At 45.0% G+C, this 25,000-nt stretch overlaps 1 protein-coding gene across 1 annotated transcript in view; it reads left to right on the top strand.

Moving 5' to 3' along the window:
- LOC127001785 (hematopoietic prostaglandin D synthase-like) overlaps positions 1-25,000 on the top strand; it is a 110,110-nt gene that overhangs the window by 78,053 nt on the left and 7,057 nt on the right. Inside the window, exon 2 of the mRNA XM_050866944.1 lies at positions 20,132-20,278. Within this exon, the coding sequence (XP_050722901.1) occupies positions 20,143-20,278 (136 nt within the window). The 5' untranslated portion in view covers positions 20,132-20,142. The remainder of the gene's footprint in view (positions 1-20,131; positions 20,279-25,000) is intronic.

Genomic DNA, 25,000 nt, shown 5'->3' with positions numbered 1-25,000 from the left:
TCATCACTGCCCTGTTCATTAGCCTGGAAAGCAAGGGTCTGAGGCGGAATGGCTCTCTCCAAGGCCATGTTTTTCCCAGGTTGTTTTGTCCTGAGTGGGCGGTGAGTTAGGTGCGCCGTATACCGCCCGTCTCCTGCCTGCCTGTCTGCCTGCCTGCCAGCCTTCCCCTTTGTCTTTCTTATATCTTCCTTCCTTCCTTTTTCCATTTCTTCCTGCTTCTTCTTCTCTCTCCAAGTTGCCATTCTACACATTCTCTCTCCTTTGCTGTCCTCCTGCTTTGCTTAATTCCTTCTTGTTTTTCCCTTCCTTCGTTCCTCCATTTCTTCCTGCTTCTTCCTCTCGCTCAAAGTCTATTCTTTCCTCGATTTCTTTCTTTCCTTTGTTCTTCTGCTTTGCATCGTTTCTTTTTCTCTGTACCTCTCCATCTGTCTTTCTCTCCTTCCTTCCTTTCCCCATTTCTTCCAGATTCTCATCACGTTTCTTCTTTCCTTTTTTTTCTCTTCTTTGTTATCCTGTTTAGCATACTTTCTTCCTCGCTTTACGTCTCTTTGTTGGGAGATGGAAGGGGCTGCATAATGGCGAGCGTAGGCATGGATGGACAATGCATGCGCACTCCCTTCCTAATAGGTCGTGTTGCAAATTCGTTAATAGAAGCTGTTATTGTGGGTACAAACTTGTGTGTAGGTCTTCAGCTACACTACCTCCTCGACGCCAATTATCATGCCCTTGCTAAACGATTCTTGCTTCTGTGTGTAATTTTGCAGGAACACAGATTTGGAAAGACAGCTCTGCAAAAGTAAATTCAGATCTTTCCTCTACCGTACTTTCTTTTTGGTCTTCTTTTCCCCTCTCTGTCGAATACAACCGGAGAACATTTACACGTAGACCTCTTTTATAACCACGTCGCTTTTCGTTCTCAGTGCAAGCAAAGTTCAGTTACACGCGTTCTTTCTCCACGTTTTCACTTTCCCTCCCACCGGCTATTCGCTCTGTCCTTCCTTTTATCTCGCCCCTTCTCGTTTCCAGATATCTGCCGCTCGATGCGTCTGTCTGTCAATGTTTTTTGCTTACACGCGTAACTTGAGACGAACCAAAGATTAGGAAAAACAAATATTCCTTTTATTCCTTCAGATAAAAAAGAACAGTCAACAATCTATTCTATGTCCCGTCTGTCATTTTTTTTTCTTTTCTTACACGCATAACTTGAGACGAACCGAAGATTAGGAAAAACAAATGTTCTTTTTATTCCTTCAAATAAAAAAGAACACTGTCAACAATATCTCCAGTTTAAGACGCGGCCTGAGTCTCGTTCATGGCCATGCAAGGATAGAGGGAAGAGGAAAGTGAGGAACCGAAGGGCTGAAGACAAGACCTGACGAAGAGAAAGGTTGGGCGTTCATGTAGGTAGCTCAGGGAATTCAGAGAGATAAATAATTGGAGAATACGGAGGTAAGGAAAACTGAGAAAAAAATATAGATACACGAATAATGGGAGGAACAAACGCTTACGATAAAAAAATAAAAGGTATGGGGATAGTAGATGATAAATGGAGGAGGAGGATAGACAGGACAAAATGAGAGAGGAATAAAGAAGGTGAAAAGGGGAACACAACCACAACACCAGATTTCATAAGCTGACCAAGAACGAAACGAATTGTTATAAAAGACCAAACAACGACGGATAAAAGAAGGGAACGAGGTGGAGGAGAATAAATAAAGGAGAGATAAGGACAAAACGAAGGATAAAGAATAGTGAAAAATGGAACAAAATCACAGTGTCTAGATTTTAAAAGTTGACCAAGAATGTGACGAATTGTTACAAAAGACCAAATAACGACGGAATAACAGAAGGTAACGAGGTGGAGGAGAACAAATGAAGGAGAGATGAGGACGAAACGAAGGATGAAAAATAGTGAAAAAAATGGAACAAAATCAGTGTCTTGATTTTAAAAGTTGAACAAAAACGTGACGAATTGTTATAAAAGACCAAATAACGACAGATAACAGAAGATAACGAGGTGGAGGAGAATAAATAAAGGAGAGATAAGGACGAAACGAAGGATGAAGAATAGTGAAAAATGGAACAAAATCAGTGTGTAGATTTTAAAAGTTGCCCAGGAACGTGACGAATTGTTATAGAAGACCAAATAACGACAGATAACAACAGAAGATCTATAACGCCCATAAAATAATGCGCATCATGGCTAATAGTCTAGCAATGAAGGCGAGTTGGCAAGCAGGTAATGCAGGCGGGGCGTCGCTCATTAGCTGTAATTAGTGGAATGAACAGAGCGGCGTGCGTGGCTGGGGCAGGAAGTCATTGATGGAGGCAGCGCTGCGGTAACGGGAAGCGGGGAGTGAAAGGCAGCGAGCGAGTGAGAGAGGGTTAGAAAAATATACAGATTCTGACTCCACCCTAGTGAATAATAATGAATGTATGCGTGCAGCCCCTACACACACACACACACACACACACACACACACACACACACACACACACACACACACACACATTTGAGCTACCCACCGTTTCAGGCTCAAAAAGACGATTCAAAATGTAACACTCTTCTGTTGTTTTACGAGTTGACTGAAGGGAATAATGCAAGCTACGGTCATATATATTTACGCCTCCAGTGCTCTTTGTGCGTGCTAACTTTATGGTCCATATTCTCAGACACTTTCCGCTCTCAAAACAATTGTTCCACAAGGTCATAAAGAACATTAGTTAGGCTACTCGTGTTATTTTTTTTTTTACAATTATGGTGCAGAAGCCTTGCCAAATTATTACTAGGCTCAAAAAACTACCCATGGAAACACTAACACAACCTTTACGAAAAGCTTATCATATGTGGGTTTATAACGTCTACATTATCAGGAACTTTCGTCTTTCACAACAACTATTTGCCAAGGCCACAAGGGAGATTAGTCAGGTTTTCGTGAGTGGTTTTTTTTTTCAATTCATGGCGCAGAACCTTTGTAAAACTATATCCTAGGCTCATAAAACTACCCATGGAAATAATAACACAGCCGGAGGGGGAGGCGGTGGCTGAGTCGTCAAAGTAACGGCCTCGTGTTCAGGAGGACGCGAGTTCAATCCCCGCCCGGTGCCACCAAGCTGGGATTTTTCAGCCGCCGCCGAGTGGCTTAAAACTACCCACATGCTGTCCAGAAGACCACCTATCAACCCGGACTCTAGATTCTAGGATCAAAGATGAGCTCTGGGAGGGCAGCATGAGCCAATGCAAGATGGCGCCACTATAAACACTCGCCTGCGCCAGAACGGGGGCTGACCATCAGGACCTACCGGAAAGACGCCTTGGACCGACCATCAGGATCCACCGGAAGAAGCCTACCGGCGCAATAGGCTGCAATGTAAAAAAAAAAAAAAAAAAGCCTTATCAAAAGTGGGTGTGTGAGCACAGACATGTTTTTTTTTTTTTTTTTCAATTCATGGCGCAGAACCTTTATAAAACTATAGGATCATAAAACTACCCATGGAAATAATAACATAGTCTCTACCAAAGCCTTATCAAATGTGAGTGTGTGAGCGGCGACGTGTTTGAGAATACAGCCCGATATAACAGACTACACAGATGTTAAAATGTAGTGTGCCAATCTGACCTCTATACTGTTCATTCCTATTTTCTCCTTTATTCTATACTATTTTTTTTACTATAAGACTGCTTCCATAAATCGTGTGTAACATATACGAGTTTCGATTTCATGGTTTCATACGCGTCACTTCGCTTGTCTGTCTGTCTGTCCTTCCACTCCTCGTTTGTCGCTCTGTGTGTGAAATAGAATTGCTTGTCTTTCTTTCGCCTTGTCAATTATTTTGACTTTCAGCCTCCTCCTCTCCCGCCTCCTCCCCCTCCTCCTCCTCCTCCTCCTCCTCCTCCTCCACCTTCCTTCTCGATCTCTTCATTCTCTCTCTCTCTCTCTCTCTCTCTATATATATATATATATATATATATATATATATATATATATATATATATATAAATATATTTGTCCTTCAAGTTGGAACAAAAAAATAAGAAGTTCGATTACGAAATGCGCGGCGTTGAACTCACAAGCGTTCAATGCGTTAAGGACCTGGGGGTCAAAATCGCGTCAAACCTCAAATTCTCACATCAATGCATCGATGCAGCAAATAAAGCGAACAGAATGCTGGGCTTCATTAAAAGAAACTTTTTATTTAAGAATAAAGATGTAATACTTCCGCTCTACAATAGTTTAGTCAGACCCCACTTGGAATATGCGGTACAGTTTTGGTCTCCCCACCATGCAAAGGACATTGCTAAACAATGAGTTCAGCGTCGAGCAACAAAAATGATCCCTTCCTTGCGCAACAAATCCTACGAAGAAAGGCTTTCCACCCTTAACATGTTCTCTCTTGAGAAACGTCGCCTCCGAGGAAAACTGATCGAATGTTTTAAAATACTTAATGGTTACACGAATGTAGACAGAACAAAATTGTTTATGATCGATGACACTTTGCGAACGAGGAACAATGGCATAAAACTGAAATGTAGACAAGTAAATTCAGACTGCACCAAATTTTTCTTCACCAACGTTGTAGTTGTAGAGAATGGAATAAGCTCCCACCATCAGTGGTCCAGTGTAACACGATTGACTCCTTTAAAAACAAGCTCGACCGTCACTTCCTTGAACTTAATATTAACTAGAGTAGAAAAGCAACGTTTTGGAGTCATCTGATTAATGTAAAATCACTTAGGTTTAAGGACAGACCACCTAGTCTGGACCATGGGGTCTGTGTGGGCTGATTTTCTATGTAATCCTATGTAATTCTCTCTCTCTCTCTCTCTCTCTCTTTACTCACTCAGTAGGACACATTTGTCCCCTTGTGCGAGAAGCGAATTAACACCAATAAAAGCCCACCTTGGTTTAATAGCGAAATTAAACACTCAGTCAAGGAGAGAAAATTGTTTTACAGGTTAAAGAAAGAACAAAGCACGCCCGAAAACATTAGACTCTACAATGATGCCAGGCGACGAGTAAACAGATTAGTGCGTCAGGCAAAGCGTAGATATGAAGAAAATATTGCAGCCAACTGTAAAAATAATCCGAAATCCTTCTTCAGGTACATAAACAACAGAAAGGCAATCAGAAGTGGAATTGGACCCTTAACAAATAGCGACGGTGCACTAGTGACTGACAGCCAACACGTTGCAAACCTATTAAACAATTATTTTTCCTCGGTGTTTAATAATAACAGTCCTCCCACCACTACCACCAACACCAGTACTAATGTAAATCCCGAGCATGCATTGCCTAAGTTTGAAATAAAACCTGATGAAGTCCTTAAAGCCCTCAAATCACTTAAAACAAATAAAAGTCCTGGACCTGACAAAGTATATCCAACTCTGCTGAAAGAAACAGAGCGAAATACTCTCTCCTCACAACTGTTTTCAATATGTCCTTGCGACAAGGCATCGTCCTTCAGATTGGAAAAGGCTAACGTGACACCGATTTTAAGAAAGGAGACAAAAGTACCAGGTAATTACAGGCCCATTAGTCTAACTTCGGTTGTAGGTAAGCTACTTGAGGGCATAATTAGAGACAAAATTGTGAGTTACCTCGAAAGCCACTCATTAATTGGGAACTCACAACACGGCTTCCGTAACAAAAGATCCTGCCTATCAAACCTATTGACCTTTTATAACGACCTCTTCACTGTTTATGACGTAAACAAATCAGTGGACGTAGTCTATCTTGATTTCCAGAAAGCGTTTGATAAAGTCCCACATCATAAATTACTTTACAAATTAAAGCAAATAGGTATTGACGGTCAAGTACACCAATGGATCGCGAATTGGTTGAGCAACAGACAACAAAGAGTAGTGATTGACGGATTTAACTCAGTGGGCGCCGACCACTAGTGGCGTCCCTCAGGGCTCGGTTCTTGGCCCAGTGCTCTTCATTATTTACATCAATGACGTGGATGTTGGACTCAATATTCGCATTAGTAAATTTGGCGACGACACAAAGATTGGTAACTCGGTTCTCACTGACGAAGACAGGCAAAGCCTCCAAGAGGATTTGCACAAAATTTCAGCTTGGTCGGATAGATGGGAGATACCCTTTAACGTAAGCAAGTGCCAGGTCCTTCAAGTTGGAACGAGGAATAAGAAGTTCGATTACGAAATGCACGGCGTTAAACTCAAAAGCGTTCAATGCGTCAAGGACTTGGGGATCAAAATCGCGTCAAACCTCAAATTCTCACAGCAATGCATCGTTGCAGCAAATAAAGCGAACAGAATGTTGGGCTTCATTAAAAGAAACTTTTTATTCAAGAATAAAGATGTAATACTGCCTCTACAATAGTTTAGTCAGACCCCTCTTGAATATGCGGTACAGTTTTAGTCTCCCCACCATGCAAAGGATATTGCTAAATTAGAAGGTGTTCAGCGTCGGGCAACGAAATGATCCCTTCCTTGCGCAACAAATCCTACGAAGAAAGCTTTCTACCCTTAATATGTTCTCTCTGAGAAACGTCGCCTCCGAGGAAAACTGATCGAATGTTTTAAAATACTTAATGGTTTCACGAATGTAGACAGATCAACATTGTTTATGATCGATGACACTTTGCGCACGAGGAACAATGGCGTAAAACTCAAATGTAGACAAGTAAATTCAGACTGCACTAAATTTTTCTTCACCAACGTTGTAGTCCGAGAATGAATAAGCTTCCACCGTCAGTGGTCCAGTGTAACACGATTGACTCCTTCAAAATAAGCTCGACCGTCACTTCCTTCAACTTAATATCAACTAGAGTAGAAATGCAACGTTTAGGAGCCTTCTGATTAATGTAAAATCACTTAGGTTTAAGGACAGACCACCTAGTCTGGACCATGGGGTCTGTGTGGTCTGATTTTCTATGTAAAAAAAATCTCTCTCTCTCTCTCTCTCTCTCTCTCTCTCTCTCTCTCTCTTCCCTTCCTCTCCCCTCCCCCTTCCCTCATCTCATTATCTCTGTCACTCTTGATAAAGCCTCTCCCCCATATTCCTTTTATTATCCTCCCTCTCCACCCCTTTTCTTTTCCATACCTCATTCTCGAGACTCTCCTCCCACCTCCCCCTCCCCCCAGCGGCCCCCTACACCACCAGTTTCTTTTTTCCTCTCTGTGTCCTTGTCTTTTTTTTTTCTTTTTTTTTACTTTACTTTAGTGTTGGTTTTCTCTTCCATCTTTTCTCCTTCCTTGCTTGGTTTTCCTCTACCTCTCAAGTGTCTTCTTTTCCTTAAATTTATGTTAGCCTTCTCTCTTGTCTTCCGTTTTTTTCCTTACTTAGCTTCTTTCTACCTCTTCCTTGTTTCTTTCCATCTTTACTTTATTTTACCGTCTTCTTCCTTACTTAGCTCTTCACTACCATTCTCTTCGAACTACAATACTTATTCGCCGACGTGAGTTGTCTTTCCTCCCCTTCTCAGACTTTCCTCTAATACTCCTCCTGGAAGTCAACAACTGTGTATTATTGGTCGATACGCGCGGGGGAATTTTTATATTGGCTGATGGAAGGGAGAGGCGGCCATCAGTATGCATTAGGAACGCTGCTACTCTCTGCCTGGACGTCAGATAAGTCTATATATGGATGCTCTTGTTTTTACGCGGGCGAGGGAGCGGTGATGGAAGGGACAGTGTTGTGTTAGGAAGGCTCGGTGTTATGCCCCCTCTGATGCAGTGCCGCGGGGGAGTTGAGAGATAGATAGACTGATAGACAGATAGTTAGCTAGATAGACAGATAAATATTTAGATAGAGATAGAGATAGATAGAATCATATTGGAAAACTGGACGTGCATATGTTGCCAATGACGACGAATTGACGATGGATTGACGACGGATTGACGACGCGTACACGTTCTTCAGTCGGTAAACGCAGGTGAACACAGAGGAAAGATGTGCTCTAATTAGGGATGTGAAATTATATAAGAGTTTCTTGAAGCTGATTAACGTTTGATGTAAAAATGAGAACACACACACACACACACACACACACACACACACACACACACACACACACACACACACACTCACACACACACGAAACGAGATTCTGGGCATCTAGGGGAAGGTCTATACATGCAAAATAGATTAGTTGAATGCAGGAAGAGTGAGATGAGGAAGGCAAGGACTTATAAGCGTAGATACAAGTAGGTTAGATTTTTGCGACTGCGCACACACACACACACACACACACACACACACACACACACACACACACACACACACACACACACACACACACACACACACACACGTATTTTACACAACCCTACATACCAGAAACATACGAAAGACACAAGAAAACAAGCATGGGAACGAAGGAGGTTGCTGTTACTGTGATAAAAGAGAGAAGTAAACTTTTATATTCTCCTCCCCTCACCATGCCAACAGGGAACAACGGAGGCTCACAGTGCGCACCTTAAGGAATGCTCGTGTTGGGGCGGCTCAAAGGGAGAGGGATCAAGCGCCTTAAGGACACAAACCCAGTTCTCCGAGGAAACAATTCGCCTCCTCCTCGACTGTTTAGTAGATCAAAGAGTCGTAGGTGCGTGCGAGGCGTCTCTTGTTGGACCAAGTCAACGGCCACTGACCTCTGTACCTAACTTTCGCTCTAGCTCGGGTCACGAAGATTGCGTTTTCGTTAAGCTTAAAAACATGTTTGGAATCAGTTCTAATTTCTCCTGTTACCACTGAGTGTAGAAGATGGTTATGGTGTTTATAAAAAAATGTTCATAGTATACGCCCCAAAAATAGATAAAACATAGCTTAGAAACAAAAAATTAATGCCGTAAGAATGATGGAACAAACACTAGGACACCAATAAATGATTCTCTAAAGTCAAAACCCACGTTATTGTTCTATACACGCCGGCGGCACGGGGGAAGGGGGGGAAGGGGCCAGGGCAGGAGTCACATCATACAACTCCTATTTCATTATTATTCAACGCTGTGCTCGACTGGGTGCTGCGTAAACGTTGTTGTGACACCGAAATGAGGCACGATCGTTAACGTTTTCCCTCGTCCCTTCAGCGCCACCCCTCTCCCCCTCCCGCGAGCACCGCCGCTGATAAGGACACGAACCGTCCGTGTGTACTTTCCCTAATTTTCCAGCCAGTGATGTGGAAGCCATGCGTTGTGGAGGGAGGGGGGGGCTAGGAGGTGGGGGGGGAGAGAGAGAGAGAGAGAGAGAGAGAGAGAGAGAGAGAGAGAGAGAGAGAGAGAGAGAGAGAGAGAGAGAGAGAGAGAGAGAGAGAGAGAGAGAGAGAGAGAGAGAGAGAGAGAGAGAGAGAGAGAGAGAGAGAGAGAGAGAGAGAGAGAGAGAGAGAGAGAGAGAGAGAGAGAGAGAGAGAGAGAGAGAGAGCAATATTATTGTTTGAATAGTGTGTGTGTGTGTGTGTGTGTGGGTGGGTGGGTGTGTGTGTGTGTGTGTGTGTGTGTGTGTGTGTGTGTGTGTGTGTGTGTGTGTGTGTGTGTGTGTGTGTGTGTGTGTGTGTGTGTGTGTGTGTGTGTGTGGATGGAGTGAGAGTGTGTGTGTGTGTGTGTGTGTGTGTGTGTGTGTGTGTGTGTGTGTGTGTGTGTGTGGGTGGGTGGGTGAGAGGGAGGGAGGGAGGGTGTGTGTGTGTGTGTGTGTGTGTGTGTGTGTGTTCTTAGTAGCCTTACTTCCCAGATGAATTGATTAAACTGACTTCTCATTGTTCTTTTCCTCCCTTTAGCCCTGAGCCCAGTACTTTACCATTACCCGACTAATATAAACAACCCTACCCAACTTTTTAAGATCCCCACACTTTCCTTCGGCTTTCTCAAAAGCCCTACAAGTCTGCCTCACTCTCAGGGATGGAGTGAATACCAGAGTTGTGTATTGGCATACGAATACTTCAAATTCTAACGAATACGAATTCGAAAACACTGAAATGATTTGAAATCGAATACAAATACGAATACTTCTTGAAAGTATTCATGAAACATTCATGAATACTTTTCATTGAATAATACCTTCTTGATCTAGCTGAGCATAGCTCTGTTCTAAATTCATGCAACAGTAAAACGAGCTCATAAGTTTGTATATACTATACACGACGATCTCACGTCCGGCCAGGAGGCTGAAGTTGTAAGGAGCAACGGCTGTTATTTCTGATCATAAATTTTGAAGTATTTGTCAGATTATTCGCAGAATTCGAATATTTATCCCTTTTATTCGAATACGAATGAAAATACTTTGATTTCGATCAGTAATCATTCGAATACGAGTACGAATACACCTAAATACGGCATTCGAATGTATTCGAATACGATTACCGAATACGAATACTCCATCCCTGCTCACTGTCTGCCTTCTTCCTTCAATAACCCCGATCCTCACGCAGTATCCTTACCCACCTAACCTAAACATCAACCACTTTCAGTCTAAGTATGCCTTCCTTTGCCTTGCCCAACAATCCTACAAGCCTGCCTCACTGTCTGCCTTCTTCCCCTCCTAACACAATCCTCATGCAGTAACCTTACCCACCTAATCTAAGCAACCAGCACTTTCAGCCTCCCTATATCTTCCTTTGTTTGCCCAACAGTCCTACAAGCCCGCCTGACTCTGGCTGCCTCACTGTCGTCCTAACCCGCGCCTTGCACTAATACCTTTCCCAGTATCTGATATTAGGGTATATTTCAGTCCAACCAGAGGGCAGTACGTGACACTTATTGCGGCTAAAAATGCTTTAGTGTTCGCCCCCACTGAGTTAACTTGTTCCATGTAGCTCCTCTCATCCTCCCTTGGCCCCTCACCCCCCCCCCCCTTCCCATGCTGCTCTTCTTCTTCTTCTTCTTCTTCTTCATCTTCTTCTTCTTCTTCTTCTTCTTCTTCTTCTTCTGCTTCTTCTTTTGCTTCTTTCTCTCCTTTTTCTCTTCTTTTTTTCTTCCTTTTCTCTTCCTATTCTCTTCTTTTTCCTCCTCCTCCTCCTCCTCCTCCTCCTCCTCTTCATTGCCTGTTTCCAGCTTATCTACTGTCGACCCAAAGGAAATTGAGAGAGAGAGAGAGAGAGAGAGAGAGAGAGAGAGAGAGAGAGAGAGAGAGAGAGAGAGAGAGAGAGAGAGAGAGAGAGAGAGAGAGAGAGAGAGAGAGAGAGAGAGAGAGAGAGAGAGAGAGAGAGAGAGAGAGAGAGAGAGAGAGAGAGAGAGAGAGAGAGAGAGAGAGAGAGAGAGAGAGAATGGCCCCAACAAGCCGCATTCCAGACGGTCAGTGACAACTTCTTATTGGGAAAAATGGAGGGAGGGGGAGGGAGAGGAGAGAAGGAAAGAAGGGAAGGAGAAAGGAAGGGAGGAATGGAGGAGGGAGGGATAGAAGGAAAGGAAAGAGGGAGGGAGGGAGGGAGGAAGGGAAAGAAGGAGAAAGCGAGGGAGGAAGGGAGGGGAGGGCGGAATAGAAGAAGAGGAAGGAGGAAGGGAGGAAGAAAGGGAGGGAGGGAGGAAGGGAGGGAGGGATGGAGGGAGAGAAGGAGAAAGATGGAGGAAGATGTTGGGTACGACAGTGTAGGATCCTTTAAGAGATGAGCAAAATGTGTGGGGACAGGAGGAGGAGGAGGAGGGGGAGGAGGAGGAGGAGGAGGAGGAGGAGAAAGAGGGATGGGAAATACATATAAACAACTTCCTAACATTACTATTATTACTTTTTTTTTTTTTTTCATTAGTATTATTATGATTATTATTATCATCATTATTACCACTATTATTGTTACTACTGTTTAGAACGGAGGAAAAAAATAGAGTGAGGATTTATGGAAGGAAAGGAAAACGAAAAAAAATATAAAAACAAAAGGAGAAGGATCTGCACAGTATAAAGAGAAAGGAGGATTTAGAGATAATAGAAAGAATAAAAGACAATGAGAGAGAGAGAGAGAGAGAGAGAGAGAGAGAGAGAGAGAGAGAGAGAGAGAGAGAGAGAGAGAGAGAGAGAGAGAGAGAGAGAGAGAGAGAGAGAGAGAGAGAGAGAGAGAGAGAGAGAGAGAGAGAGAGAGAGAGAGAGAATTACATAGAATTACATAGAAAATCAAACCACACAGACCCCATGGTCCAGACTAGGTGGTCTGTCCTTAAACCAAAGTGATTTTACATTAATCAGAAGGCTCCTAAACGTTGCTTTTCTACTCTAGTTAATACTAAGTTGAAGGAAGTGACGGTCGAGCTTGTTTTTAAAGGAGTCAATCGTGTTACACTGGACCACTGATGGTGGGAGCTTATTCCATTCTCGCACTACAACGTTGGTGAAGAAAAATTTGGTGCAGTCTGAATTTACTTGTCTACATTTGAGTTTTATGCCATTGTTCCTCGTTCGCAAAGTGTCATCGGTCATAAACAATTTTGTTCTGTCTACATTCGTGAAACCATTAAGTATTTTAAAACATTCGACGTCGGAGGCGACGTTTCTCAAGAGAGAACATGTTAAGGGTGGAAAGCCTTTCTTCGTAGGATTTGTTGCGCAAGGAAGGGATCATTTATGTTGCTCGACGCTGAACACCTTCTAGTTTAGCAATGTCCTTTGCATGGTGGGGTGACCAAAACTGTACAGCATTTTCCAAGTTGTGTCTGACTAAACTATTGTAGAGCGGAAGTATTACATCTTTATTCTTGAATAAAAAGTTTCTTTTAATGAAGCCCAACCTTCTGTTCGCTTTATTTGCTGCATCGATGCACTGATGTGAGAATTTGAGGTTTGACGCGATTTTGACCCCCAGGTCCTTAACGCATTGAACGCTTGTGAGTTTAACGCCGAGTATTTCGTAATCGAACTTCTTATTTTTTGTTCCAACTTGAAGGACCTGGCACTTGTCTACGTTAAAGGGCATCTCCCATTTATCCGACCAAGCTGAAATTTTGTGCAAATCCTCTTGGAGGCTTTGCCTGTCTTCGTCCGTGAGAACCGAGTTACCAATCTTTGTGTCGTCTGCAAATTTACTAATGCGATTATTGAGTCCAACATCCACGTCGTTGATGTAAATAATGAAGAACACTGGGCCAAGAACCGAGCCCTGAAGGACGCCACTAGTGACCGGCGCTCACTCTGAAAAAGAGAGAGAGAGAGAGAGAGAGAGAGAGAGAGAGAGAGAGAGAGAGAGAGAGAGAGAGAGAGAGAGAGAGAGAGAGAGAGAGAGAGAGAGAGAGAGAGAGAGAGAGAGAGAGAGAGAGAGAGAGAGCTAAGGAGGGAAAAAGGAGGGGAAGGAAAACGGAAAAGTGGTATAGGAAATTGTTTAGTCTTGAGATCTGAAAACACGTGAAAGTGAGAAAGGATTGGAAAGTAGAAGTAAATGAAGTGCGGATTAAATGGAGATGAGGAAGAAGGAACGAGAAGCAAAGCAGGTGATAGAAAAAATAGTGAAGGGGAGGAGATAGGGAAAGAAGATGAAGAGAAATAAAAAGGAGAAAGAAGAGAGGAGACGAGAATAAAAGGAGAGGAGCAAGGTTAAGTTTTGATGAGAAGATGAGAGAAGAAGGAGCAAGGTGAGGTTTTAATGAGAAGATGAGAGAAGAGAAGAGAAGAGCAGAGAGAAGAGGAGCAAGACGGTTTGTTAAGAGAGGAGCGAGGTGTAGAGGAGCAAGATGAAGAGCGTTGAGGGGGGCAGGGTGAGGCAGGGGTAGGGGCTGTGTTTTCTAGCGTCCTGCCTCTTCTGTCTCCTCTCTGGGGTCACGCGAGATACTTGAGGATCTGAAGTTCACAAATATTTGAGTGTTCCACGTGACGGGTCAGCCGATACTCTCTTTATCTCCATGAATCAGAACTGCTATAACTCGTATTTACATTACATAATAAATTAATTACTCCAACATTTTTTTAATACACTTGGCGTAGATAGATTTACAAAAGCGGCGCTGGATAACTAAAGGCTTTAATAGCAGCCTCCATTATCCACAACGGAGCTTTGGCCTGATGAAGGGATTGAAAAATGTATGAGCGGGCGATGACAAATGAACAAATAGCGAAATACAATGACCTGGTTTTCACTGTTACGCGCTGAATGAGTTAGCTTAGCACGGCAATAATTATCACGACACATACATACGAACACACACACACACGCACACACACACACACACACACATACACACACACACACACAGACACACACGCACAGACACACACACACACTTGAATATTAACAAGCAAACACAAACACAAAATGAAATGCAATTGGCCCATTTTCATTGTTTAAATTCTTAGGCTCGGCACCATCACATTATTTTTTTTTCAGAATAGCCGCCATTTCATCTTCACATCACCATCATGTTGTATCGCCTCAATATTGCCTTTTTTCCGTCGTATCAGTTTCCATCACAAGGTCTCGGGGCCATTTGGGTCGCTGGGGATATTTTTCCATTCCGCCGAGGCAGAAACTTTTGCTTCGCCGAAGTCCCGCGCCCTCGAGCACTGACCTTCACGCGGGAAGGCTTCAGGCATTGCGTGGCGCCCGACAAGTTTCTGATGGCTGGTTTGTCTCATTCAGCTGGGACACACACACACACACACACACACACACACACACTCACACACACACACACACACACACAGAGATAGACAGACAGACAGACAGACAGACACACACACACACACACACACACACACACACACACACACACACACACACACACACACACACACACACACGGTGAATGCGTATCGAAATTACATTAGTTGAGGTAATGTGTTAATAATGGGTGGACGTCAGGTTTAAGTTCTGTCCGTGTTTTTCGGTGCATAATTTTGGCACCATGGAGGAAAGGTAATTAGTGAGAGAGGAAGAATGAAATAAAGAATAAAATAGAAAAGGGAAAGGACTACCGTTATCCCTACTACCATCACAGAAAAACGGGCACTAGCAGCAAAAACTGATGGAGTGCCTCCCATTGTCCTTAAAAACTGTGCCTCCGTGCTGTCACCCTGCCTGGTCAAACTCTGTCGCCTCTGCCTGTCAACATCTACCTTTCCTTCTTGCTGGAAATATGCCTTCATAGAGCCTGTGCCTAAGAAGGGTGACCGTTCCAATCCCTCAAATTACCGTCCTATTACTTTACTTTCTTGTCTATCTCAAGCTTTTGAATCAATCTTTAATCTTAAGATTCAAAAGCATCTTTCCACTTCTGACCTTCTATCTGATCGCCAGTATGGGTTCCGCAAGGGACGTTCTACTGGTGATCTCCTTGCCTTCCTAACTGACTCTTGGTCATCCTCTCTTAGCCGTTTCGGTGAAACCTTTGCTATTGCGCTGGACTTATCAAAAGCTTTTGATAGGGTCTGGCACGGATCTTTGCTTTCCAAACTATCCTCCTATGGTTTCTATCCTTCTCTCTGTACCTTTATCTCCAGTTTCCTTTCTGACCGTTCTATTCCTGCTGTGGTAGACGGTCACTGTTCTTCCCCTAAACCTATTAACAGTGGTGTCCCACAGGGTTCTGTCCTATCTCCCACTCTCTTTCTGTTGTTCATTGATGATCTTTGATTGATGATGTGTCCTATCCATTCTTACGCCGACGACTCCACTCTGCATTACTCAACTTCTTTTAATACAAGACCCACCCTACAGGAACTTAACGATTCAAGGCTGGAGGCAACAGAACGCTTAGCCTCAGACCTTACTATTATTTCCGATTGGGGCAAGAGGAACCTGGTGTCCTTCAACGCCTCAAAAACACAGTTTCTCCACCTATCCACTCGACACAATCTTCCAGACAACTATCCCCTATTCTTTGACAACACTCAGCTATCACTTTCTTCAACACTAAACATCCTCGGTCTATCCTTATCAAAATCTCAACTGGAAACTTCATATCTCATCTCTTACTAAATCAGCTTCCTCGAGGCTGGGCGTTCTGTACTGTCTCCGCCAGTTCTTCTCCCCCGCACAGTTGCTATCCATTTACAGGGGCCTTGTCCGCCCTCGTATGGAGTATGCATCTCATGTGTGGGGGGGCTCCACTCACACAGCTCTCCTTGACAGAGTGGAGTCAAAGGCTCTTCGTCTCATCAGCTCTCCTCCTCATACTGATAGTCTTCTACCTCTTACCTCCCGCCGCCATGTTGCCTCTCTTTCTATCTTCTATCGATATTTTCATGCTGACTGCTCTTCTGAACTAGCTAACTGCATGCCTCCACGCAGCACCAGGGGCCGCGGGTCGCCTGGCAGCCTTACGAGCAGGCGCCTCACGCACAGTGACACAGCGCCACCCCCTCAGGCTTATAACACAGACATCCATCACTGAAATGAACAACAAAAAGTTATAACAACGCCGTGGCTGGCCGTGACTTGTGAGAACAGGAGGGAGGGATGATGGAGTGCCGGCGATCACGGGCCGCTGAGTGAGCCTCCGCCGGGGAATCCATAATACAATAATGCGATACACCGATGAAAATATTGGGGCGTTCATTTCCACCGCCGTGCCGCAAATCATTATTGGAGGCGCACGGGAACGAGGGTACGGAGGATTCGAGGTCTTATGGGAGGAGATAGTGAAACACGGTGGCGTAATTCCGTAGAATTTAATAAGACTCAGTCACGGTGCCGCATAACGTATTGGGTTGCCTTGTGATGGGGGGAAAAACGACACAGTTCCAACCTCTGCATGTTAGAGGTCAGCAGCACTCATTGTGATTTTTTAAGAAGCCATTTAAGTCATTGCAGCTGGATGGATGGGTGGAGAAAGACGTGGTAGATGCTTCACAGGCCTCGGCCAGTGGAGGGCTTAACGCGGGCCCTCACAGTCAAGAGGTGAAGGCTTACACACAGCGCCGTCGTCCTTGTAACATGTCCTCATCGCAAAGTCAATTAAACTTTCGTGCTTTTTAACAAATTCTTAATTAAGGAGAAAAATATGATAGCAATCAAGCCGCTATAAAAATCCAAGGCAAGGAGAAAAAAAAATCCTTGTAAAGATAATGTTATGCCTTGGACAAGAAATGAGCGAGGCACACAATATTTACCTTAATACGGAAACACACAAGACCGTCAACTCAAAGACGACCATTATCATCGCGTTCGTGTGAAGACTCCGCAGCTTCGCATCGTTACTGGCCTTAGAGGAAACGATACAAAGAAATTAATTAACCACCGATTAGCCTTTGATCACTGGCCCGGACAGACTGAAGAAAAAACATAATTGGACCGAACACAGGTAATGAATAAACTTTAATGCTGCTTGCTCGTTAGAAGAATTACTTTAGTGCTTCCGCGATCTGTCTTGAGTCGCTTTTTGTTGATATTTACAGCAGTAGCTCAATATACACTATATACGTAGAAAGCTGAATTTAATGAAGAGCAGAAACACGCTAGAAAACGAGAAACAGAATCACGCTCCCAAGACGAGTGTTCCTTCTCCCTCCCCTCAATATCCCCTCAAGTGCCTACGACTGCCTTACATCAGAATCGTCCCTCAACTCTTAGCCTACTTCCACTAACATAAGTCCTCCTTCCCCTCTTCTTCCTTTTCTTCTTCCTCTTTTTTCTCCTCATCTTCGTCTTCCTTTTCTTCCATCCTCCGTTTCTGCTTCCTTTTCCTTCTCCTCCTCTACCTCCTCTTCCACTTTATTTCTTCCTTTTCCTCTTCCTCTTCTTCTTCCTCCTTTTCCTCTTCCCTCTCTTCCTCCTCTCCTCCCCCTCCTCCTCCTTTTCTTCTTCCTTTTCTTTCTCCTCCTCTTCCTCTTCCTTTTCTTCCATCCTCCTTTTCTGCTTCCTTTTCCTTCTCTTCCTCTACCTCCTTTTCCACTTTCTTTATCTTTTCCTTTTCCTCTTCCTCATCTTCCTCCTCCTTTTCCTCTTCCCTTTTTTCCTCCTCTCCTCTCCTCGTCCTCCTCTTCCTCTACCTACCCAGTGCATACTATCCCGGGCCATCAATCCCGCCCCCCTATACCTCCAATAATCCGTCCTGAGCTAAATCTCGTTAGCCTCTATACCGTCCCATTCATGACCTCCCTCCACCACCGACTACCTCTCCCTTCCTTCCTCCCCTTTACTATTCACTCTACTTGCTCTTCGCTTCTCCTCCTCTTCACCGACTCGTTCATTTTTTGCTTCATCAGTCTTTAAAATCTCTTATGTAATTTCCCAAGTGTAAAGATACGTGGTGAAATATTCCTTACTTTCAATCTTTTTCTTAATTCTGTCTGTCTGAGGGTCTATCTATGTGCTTGTCCGTCTCTCTACCTAACTGTTAATTATTTTGATATTCAGGATTTCGCTCTGTAAGTCTTTCCCTGTAGTTATGTTTGTCTGGGTGTTTGTCTGTCTGTCTTTCTCTCCCCACTCCCCTCCTTCTCCTCCTCTCCTTCTGCTTCTTCACCCCCACCCCCTCACACCGCCCTCTCCTATTCTGTGTCATACTCATTCTGTCGTCCGTTCTTTTCCTCTCTCCTCCCTTCCTCTAACCTCCCCTCCCCCCGCTACTTTGATCACCCTTAATGCTCCTATACCTTCTCCCCCTCCCTTACCATCCCTTCCCCTCCCCTCCCCTTCCTTTCTACTTTATCTCATACCTCCCCCTCCTCCTCCTCCTCCTCGTCCTCCCTCTCCCTCTCCCTCTCTCTCTCTCTCTCTCTCGACATCCTTCTCTTTCACCGTCTTTCTCCTCTACTATATAGTCATTGCATCCATGTTGACAATAAAAACATGACGTCAATAACAATAAAACTGACAGTGATATCGCTAATGAGGCAATATTCATTAAAAGGATAAACTAGTGAAGGGTAACATAGGGGCACACAGTAGCAGTACACAGTGACTTTCTTCATGACGGTGATACTGAAGCTGAAAATGGGATGGATAGAAAATAGAAATGTAAATGATGTGTGAGACGGATTGCGGACTTGAAATGCTTTACTGAAACAAGATATTGGAGAGTGGAGACAACGGGGATCAAGGAAACTGCTATGTAGGGGGTGCAAATGTCTGGGGCGTGCAACTCAGACCTCGACAGAGACAAAGACAGTGGCGCTCTCTGAATAGAAGATGTGAAAGTCTCCCCGTTAAATAGATGACAGTCAGTGATGGTCTCGAGTCACACAATGTTTTCCTTGATACGGATACACACAAGACTGCCAACTCCAAGACAACTATTATCATCGCGTTCTTGCGAAGACTCCGTAGCTCCAAATCGTTACTGGCCGTACAGGAAGCGACACAGAGCAACTAATTAACAACCGATTAGTCTTTGATCACTGCCGGCAGAAGATTAAGAAAAAACGTAATTGGACCGAACACAGCTAATGAATGACCTTAATGCTGCTTCCTCGTTCGAAGGATTTGTTTGATCCTCATACGAACTGTCTTATGTGACGTTTTCTTGATATTTAAATGATGTTCTGAAGACCAACCCATCAACCCGGACCCTAGAAGAAACCGTCCAAGTGAATCAAGAATATAAAAAATTGCCTGCGCCATGACGGGCTTGGGCCGACCACCAGGCCCCTGAAGAAAGCCTACCGGCGCTACAGGCAAAGACGTAAAAAAAAAAACTCAAACGCCCATTTTGTTTGTGTTTGCAGCAATGTCTATATAAACTCAAGCAGCCCTTCCACCTTGCGAACACAGGCACTGACAAAGCTTCTGATTACTTTTACTACGTCAATGTGGCTTTAAGTAAAATTCTTGATCTTTTTCCTATCCTCTTTAACAGATGTCCCACAAACTGAAACTCAACCACTTACTTGTACATGTATACATCAAGAAAAGCTTCATGCAACCTTGTTATTTGTAGATGCGTGTGATATGTTCTCGCTCTCTCTCGCAGGTAGAAACGTCGTCCGCAGCGAATAAAGGCTAAATGGTCGCAAATATTGACGAATCGCTAATGGTAGAGTGGTGCGGGAGATAAGGGGAGGTGGAGGCTGGACGTGGCGGTGGCGGCGGTGGTGGTGGTGGTGGTGGTGATGGTGGTGGCAGTGGCGATGTGTAGGACGACAATGGAGGTAGTAATAGATTGTGGTGTTGTGTAGGAAGTGCTATATTGTGGTGTAACTATCAGTGTGTGTGTGTGTGTGTGTGTGTGTGTGTGTGTGTGTTGTTTTGTTTTATGTTATGCTGCTGCGATTCTCCGTCGGTTCCATAGCGAGATGCATCATGTTCCCTCGTGTTTCAGCGTGTGGTGCCATGCCGCAGTACAAGCTGGTCTACTTCAACCTTCGGGGCCGCGGGGAGCCGGTGCGCTGGGTCCTGGCCGCCGCGGAGCTCCAGTACGAGGACGTCCGCTACAACAAGGATAAAGAATGGCCCTTCAAGAAGCCAGGTAACGCGCGACTCTGGTAAAGGTGACACACTGAACAGCATTGTTTCTTTACCAATCTACGACTGAATGTAAGGGGGAGTAATAGGAGGGGATGTAAGCTTGAACATCTTAAATCGAGAGCCGTAGTTAACAGTTTGGCCAAGCTCTCCGAGACGTAATCTTTCCCCAATGCCGCTCAGGTTACGTTACTGGCGGAAGCGTCGAATCCTCACGCCCAGAAGTTAGCAATACCAGAACGATCATTGTAGTCGGTTAATTGGAATGACTTTTGTAGCATTGATGAGTTCGGCGGCGGGCTTGTTTCGAGGTTTCTGAACACACTGGAGGAAAAAATGGTAAATCCGATGTTGAGGCTTTTTCTCTCTATATATTTAGTTCTAATAGAGGTAGAGACAGGCAAATCCCAAGCAAGGCACAGACAGACCTCAAAGAAGCGACAGACAGACAGACAGGCAGACAAACTCTAATCAAGGCACAGACAAACGAACAGACGCGAAACATGGAACAGACAAACAAACCCGAAACAAGGCACAGACAGACAGACAGATTTCAAAGCTACAGATAGACTGCCAGACCCCAAATAAGCGACAGATAGACAGACATATTTCAAAGCTACAGATAGACAGACAGACCCCAAATAAGCGACAGATAGACAGACATATTTCAAAGCTACAGATAGACAGACAGACCCCAAACAAACCACAGACAGAAACAGAAAGACACCAAAAAAGCACTGACAGAAAGGTCCCAAGCAAGCCACAGACACAGACCCCAAACAAGCCACAGACAGACAGACATACCCCGAACAAGCTACGTATATACAGACGGACCCCGGACAACCCGCTGGCAGACATATCGCGTGAAGCTTTCAGAACCACGACACACATAAAAATGCTTGTGGAGTCTGATTGGCATTCCTCTCCTCATCACGAAAAGTTAATTTGGTTGTACACTTTTAAATAGGCCGCGGAATTAGCGATCACCTCCCCCTCCGCCCCCCAGACCCCCACCCCCGCCGCCGCCGCCATCATTGCCTCACCACTTAGACCCGAAGCGGACTCTCCCATGCCCGAAAGAGAGGAATAAAATGCTTCCAACTTTCGAATTTAGGGGATCATACACAACAAAACTTTACTTACACGTTGTTTGCTAAATACTGCGATCATCCTTCGTGACTATGGACAAAATTAAACAGTCCCAGAAAAGAACACAGCCAACACTCTCTCTCTCTCTCTCTCTCTCTCTCTCTCTCTCTCTCTCTCTCTCTCTCTCTCTCTCTCTCTCTCTCTCTCTCTCTCTCTCTCTCTCTCTCTCTCACCTCCGCTTAACTCCACCCCCTATACACACCCACTGACCTCTCCCTTCCACTGCCTTCCCCTCGACTCACCCACACACTAACCACCCATCACACATTAACGACCCGCCCATTCCCCTCGGTCACCAGCCCATCGCCTACACACCAACTCTACATATCTTGCTCTTCACTTACGAACAGACTAACACCGCCCACCAGTCACCATTGCCGCCCTCCTCCTCACACACACTCATCCTCCATTTACCGTCCCCCACTGACTCGGCAACCACCCAGCGCTGACACGTCAATCGCCCTCCACCCACACACTCTCTCTGGAAGCTCCGCGGCTGGTGACGGCTAACGAAGCTCTCGGGGAGGCCTTCATTACGTGAGCAAGAAATCATAGTCTTTGGAGAAGGAAGGAATGAGAGAGAGAGAGAGAGAGAGAGAGAGAGAGAGAGAGAGAGAGAGAGAGAGAGAGAGAGAGAGAAGCAAGGCAAGAAAAGGAGATGAAGGAACTAAGGACGAATGGTGGATGAAAAGATGGAGCGCAATAGTAAAGGAAAAAATAGAAAAAAGGAAAACACAGGCAGTAAAACGGAGGATGGAGAAAAGGAGGGAATAAAACAAGTGAGGAACAATGAAGATGGAAAGAACTTGCGACATGCAGAAGAAATTATAGGGAAGACAAAAATACCACCAGAGAAAATTAAGAGATGAGAGAGAGAGAGAGAGAGAGAGAGAGAGAGAGAGAGAGAGAGAGAGAGAGAGAGAGAGAGAGAGAGAGGTGATGCCCAAATAAGGTTCTCTTGATCGAAATGGGACACCTGGGAGTCCTCATTAACGTAAGGGGACAGGTGGCGCATGTGGACAGGTATATACGAGAAGAGATACACGCCAACGCTTAACGTCATCGTCCTCGTCCTCCTCCTCTTCATATTTCTCCTTGTTCTCGTTTATCTGATCTTCGACTTGTCTTTGTTCGCATCCTCCTTTACTTCGTCTTCCTCTTTCTTCTTGTCTGCTTCATTTTCGTCTTCATCCTTTTCTTCATCTTCCTCCTCCTCATCATCATCTTTCTCGTCTTCGTTTTCATACTTCTCCTCGTTCTCTTCGACTTCATCCTCCTCGTGTTCTTCGTCCTCATCCTGCTCCTCTTCCTCTTCCTCTTCATCCTTCTCGTCTGCTTCGTCCTCATCCTGCTCCTCGTCCTCTTCCTCTTCATCCTGCTACTCGTCCTCTTCCTCTTCATCCTGCTCCTCGTCCTCTTCCTCTTCATCCTGCTCCTCGTCCTCTTCGTCCTGCTCCTCGTCCTCTTCCTCCTCATCCTGCTCCTCGTCCTCTTCCTCTTCATCCTGCTCCTCGTCCTCTTCCTCTTCATCCTGCTCCTCGTCCTCTTCCTCTTCATCCTGCTCCTCGTCCTCTTCCTCTTCGTCCTGCTCCTCGTCCTCTTCCTCTTCGTCCTACTCCTCGTCCTCTTCCTCTTCGTCCTACTCCTCGTCCTCTTCCTCTTCGTCCTACTCCTCGTCCTCTTCCTCTTCGTCCTACTCCTCGTCCTCTTCCTCTTCATCCTGCTCCTCGTCCTCTTCCTCTTCGTCCTGCTCCTCGTCCTCTTCCTCTTCGTCCTGCTCCTCGTCCTCTTCCTCTTCATCCTGCTCCTCGTCCTCTTCCTCTTCATCCTGCTCCTCGTCCTCTTCCTCTTCATCCTGCTCCTCGTCTCCGTTGGTCTTCGTCTGGGTTGGAGGCAGCGGGAGTGAAGGCTTTGTGTAGAGTTCTTTTGTCACAAGTTTTCGCGACATCAGCATCTTACCCCCCTCTCCCCTCTCACCCTCAACTGTCTCCTCTCCTCCGCTTCTTCTTCTTCTTCCCTCTCATCTTCCTCCGACTTCTACTTCTTGTTCCTTTTCCCTCTCCTTCTGCCCTTTCTCATATTCTTCATTCTCCTCTTCTTCTGTTACTTTCCCTATTGGTTCTATATTTTTATCATGTCTTGTTCTTGGTTTATTCATGTTCATTCTTCTTCTTCCTCCTCATTCTCTTTCTTCCTGTTCTGCCTCCTCCTACTCCTCTTGTTCTTCCTCTTCATCCTCCTCATCCTTCTGAATCACAACTCACTTCTCTTCCCCTCCTCCTCCTCCTCCTCCTCTTCTTCTTTTTTCCCTGTTCTACCTCTTTTTCAGCCTCCTCCTACTCCTCCTGTTCTCCCTCTTCATCCTTCTCATCCTTCTGATTCACAACTCGCTCCTCCTCCTCCTCCTCCTCCTCCTCCTCCTCCTCCTCCTCCTCCTCCTCCTCCTTCTTCTCCTCCTCTTCCTCTCCCTCCTCAGTATATCTTTCATCACTGTTATCTCCTGGCATTATGTTGCCTCATCTTCATCCTCCCTCTCTGCCAAACGTATTAAGGAACTGTCCTAAACCCAGCAACCAGAACTCCCTCTCTCTCTCTCGCTCTCGCTCTCGCTCTCGCTCTCTCTCTCTCTCTCTCTCTCTCTCTCTCTCTCTCTCTCTCATACGCAAGTTCCATTCGCTTTACCTGCACCCTTTCCTCCTCATTTTCGCCTCCTCCTCCTCCTACTCCTCCTCCTCCTCCTCCTCTCTCTACCCCCCTCCCCTAACCCGTTGTCTTCCTTCCTGTGTCTGAAAGGAAAACACGGTTCTTGGAAGGGAGACAAAAATAGCTTTATTCAGACGGGAAATTGCTCATCGTGGAAAGATTTTGCGGCACCGTTAACTCGCATTATTTCCTCCTCCTCCTCCTCCTTCATCTCGTCCTCCTTCTCTCCTCCCTCCCAGCCCTTGTAACATACCTTCCCTCTCCTGCGACGCTCCTCCTCTTTCTCTTCTAACTCATTAACACGTAAACGATGGAGACAAAGCGTGGAATGTAGACGTGGAAGAGGATGGGTGTTATTGCCACGTTGGGGCGAGGAAGGGGAGGGTGGTGGGTGTTGCAGAGGTGGGAATTGGGGTGACAGTGAGGAGGTGATTGGGGTGGTGGCCGGTCACATACCCTCCTGAACATTTGCCCCATCGGAATTTTCCCCACTCACAAGTTCCCCCTTGGACATAATCACTAACCTCGAGACATCTCCCCCCTTCAGACATTTTCCCTTCTCCCTCGTCTATCCATGCAACTAGAGAGAAGTTTGTTTGTATAGGTGTGGTAAAGAGGAGTAAAAAGATAAATAGATAGATAGATAGATAGATAGATAGATAGATATAATAGATAGATAGATAAACAAATAGGTAGATAAACAGAGAAAATAAAACTGTTAGTGAGCCTTGATGGTAATGAAGATAAGAATATTATGACTGTGATGAGGACGATAAAAGTTAATAATCTGTCATCCATTACCTCCGTCTATTAATCTGATGATGATGATGATGATGACAGGCATGATCGGCCCCCAGGTAGCCATAACGCATAC

The sequence above is a fragment of the Eriocheir sinensis genome, chromosome 21 (genome assembly GCF_024679095.1).
Source record: "Eriocheir sinensis breed Jianghai 21 chromosome 21, ASM2467909v1, whole genome shotgun sequence".
Classification (NCBI taxonomy): Eukaryota; Metazoa; Arthropoda; class Malacostraca; order Decapoda; family Varunidae; genus Eriocheir; species Eriocheir sinensis.
This window is presented reverse-complemented; position numbering and strand designations above follow the sequence as displayed.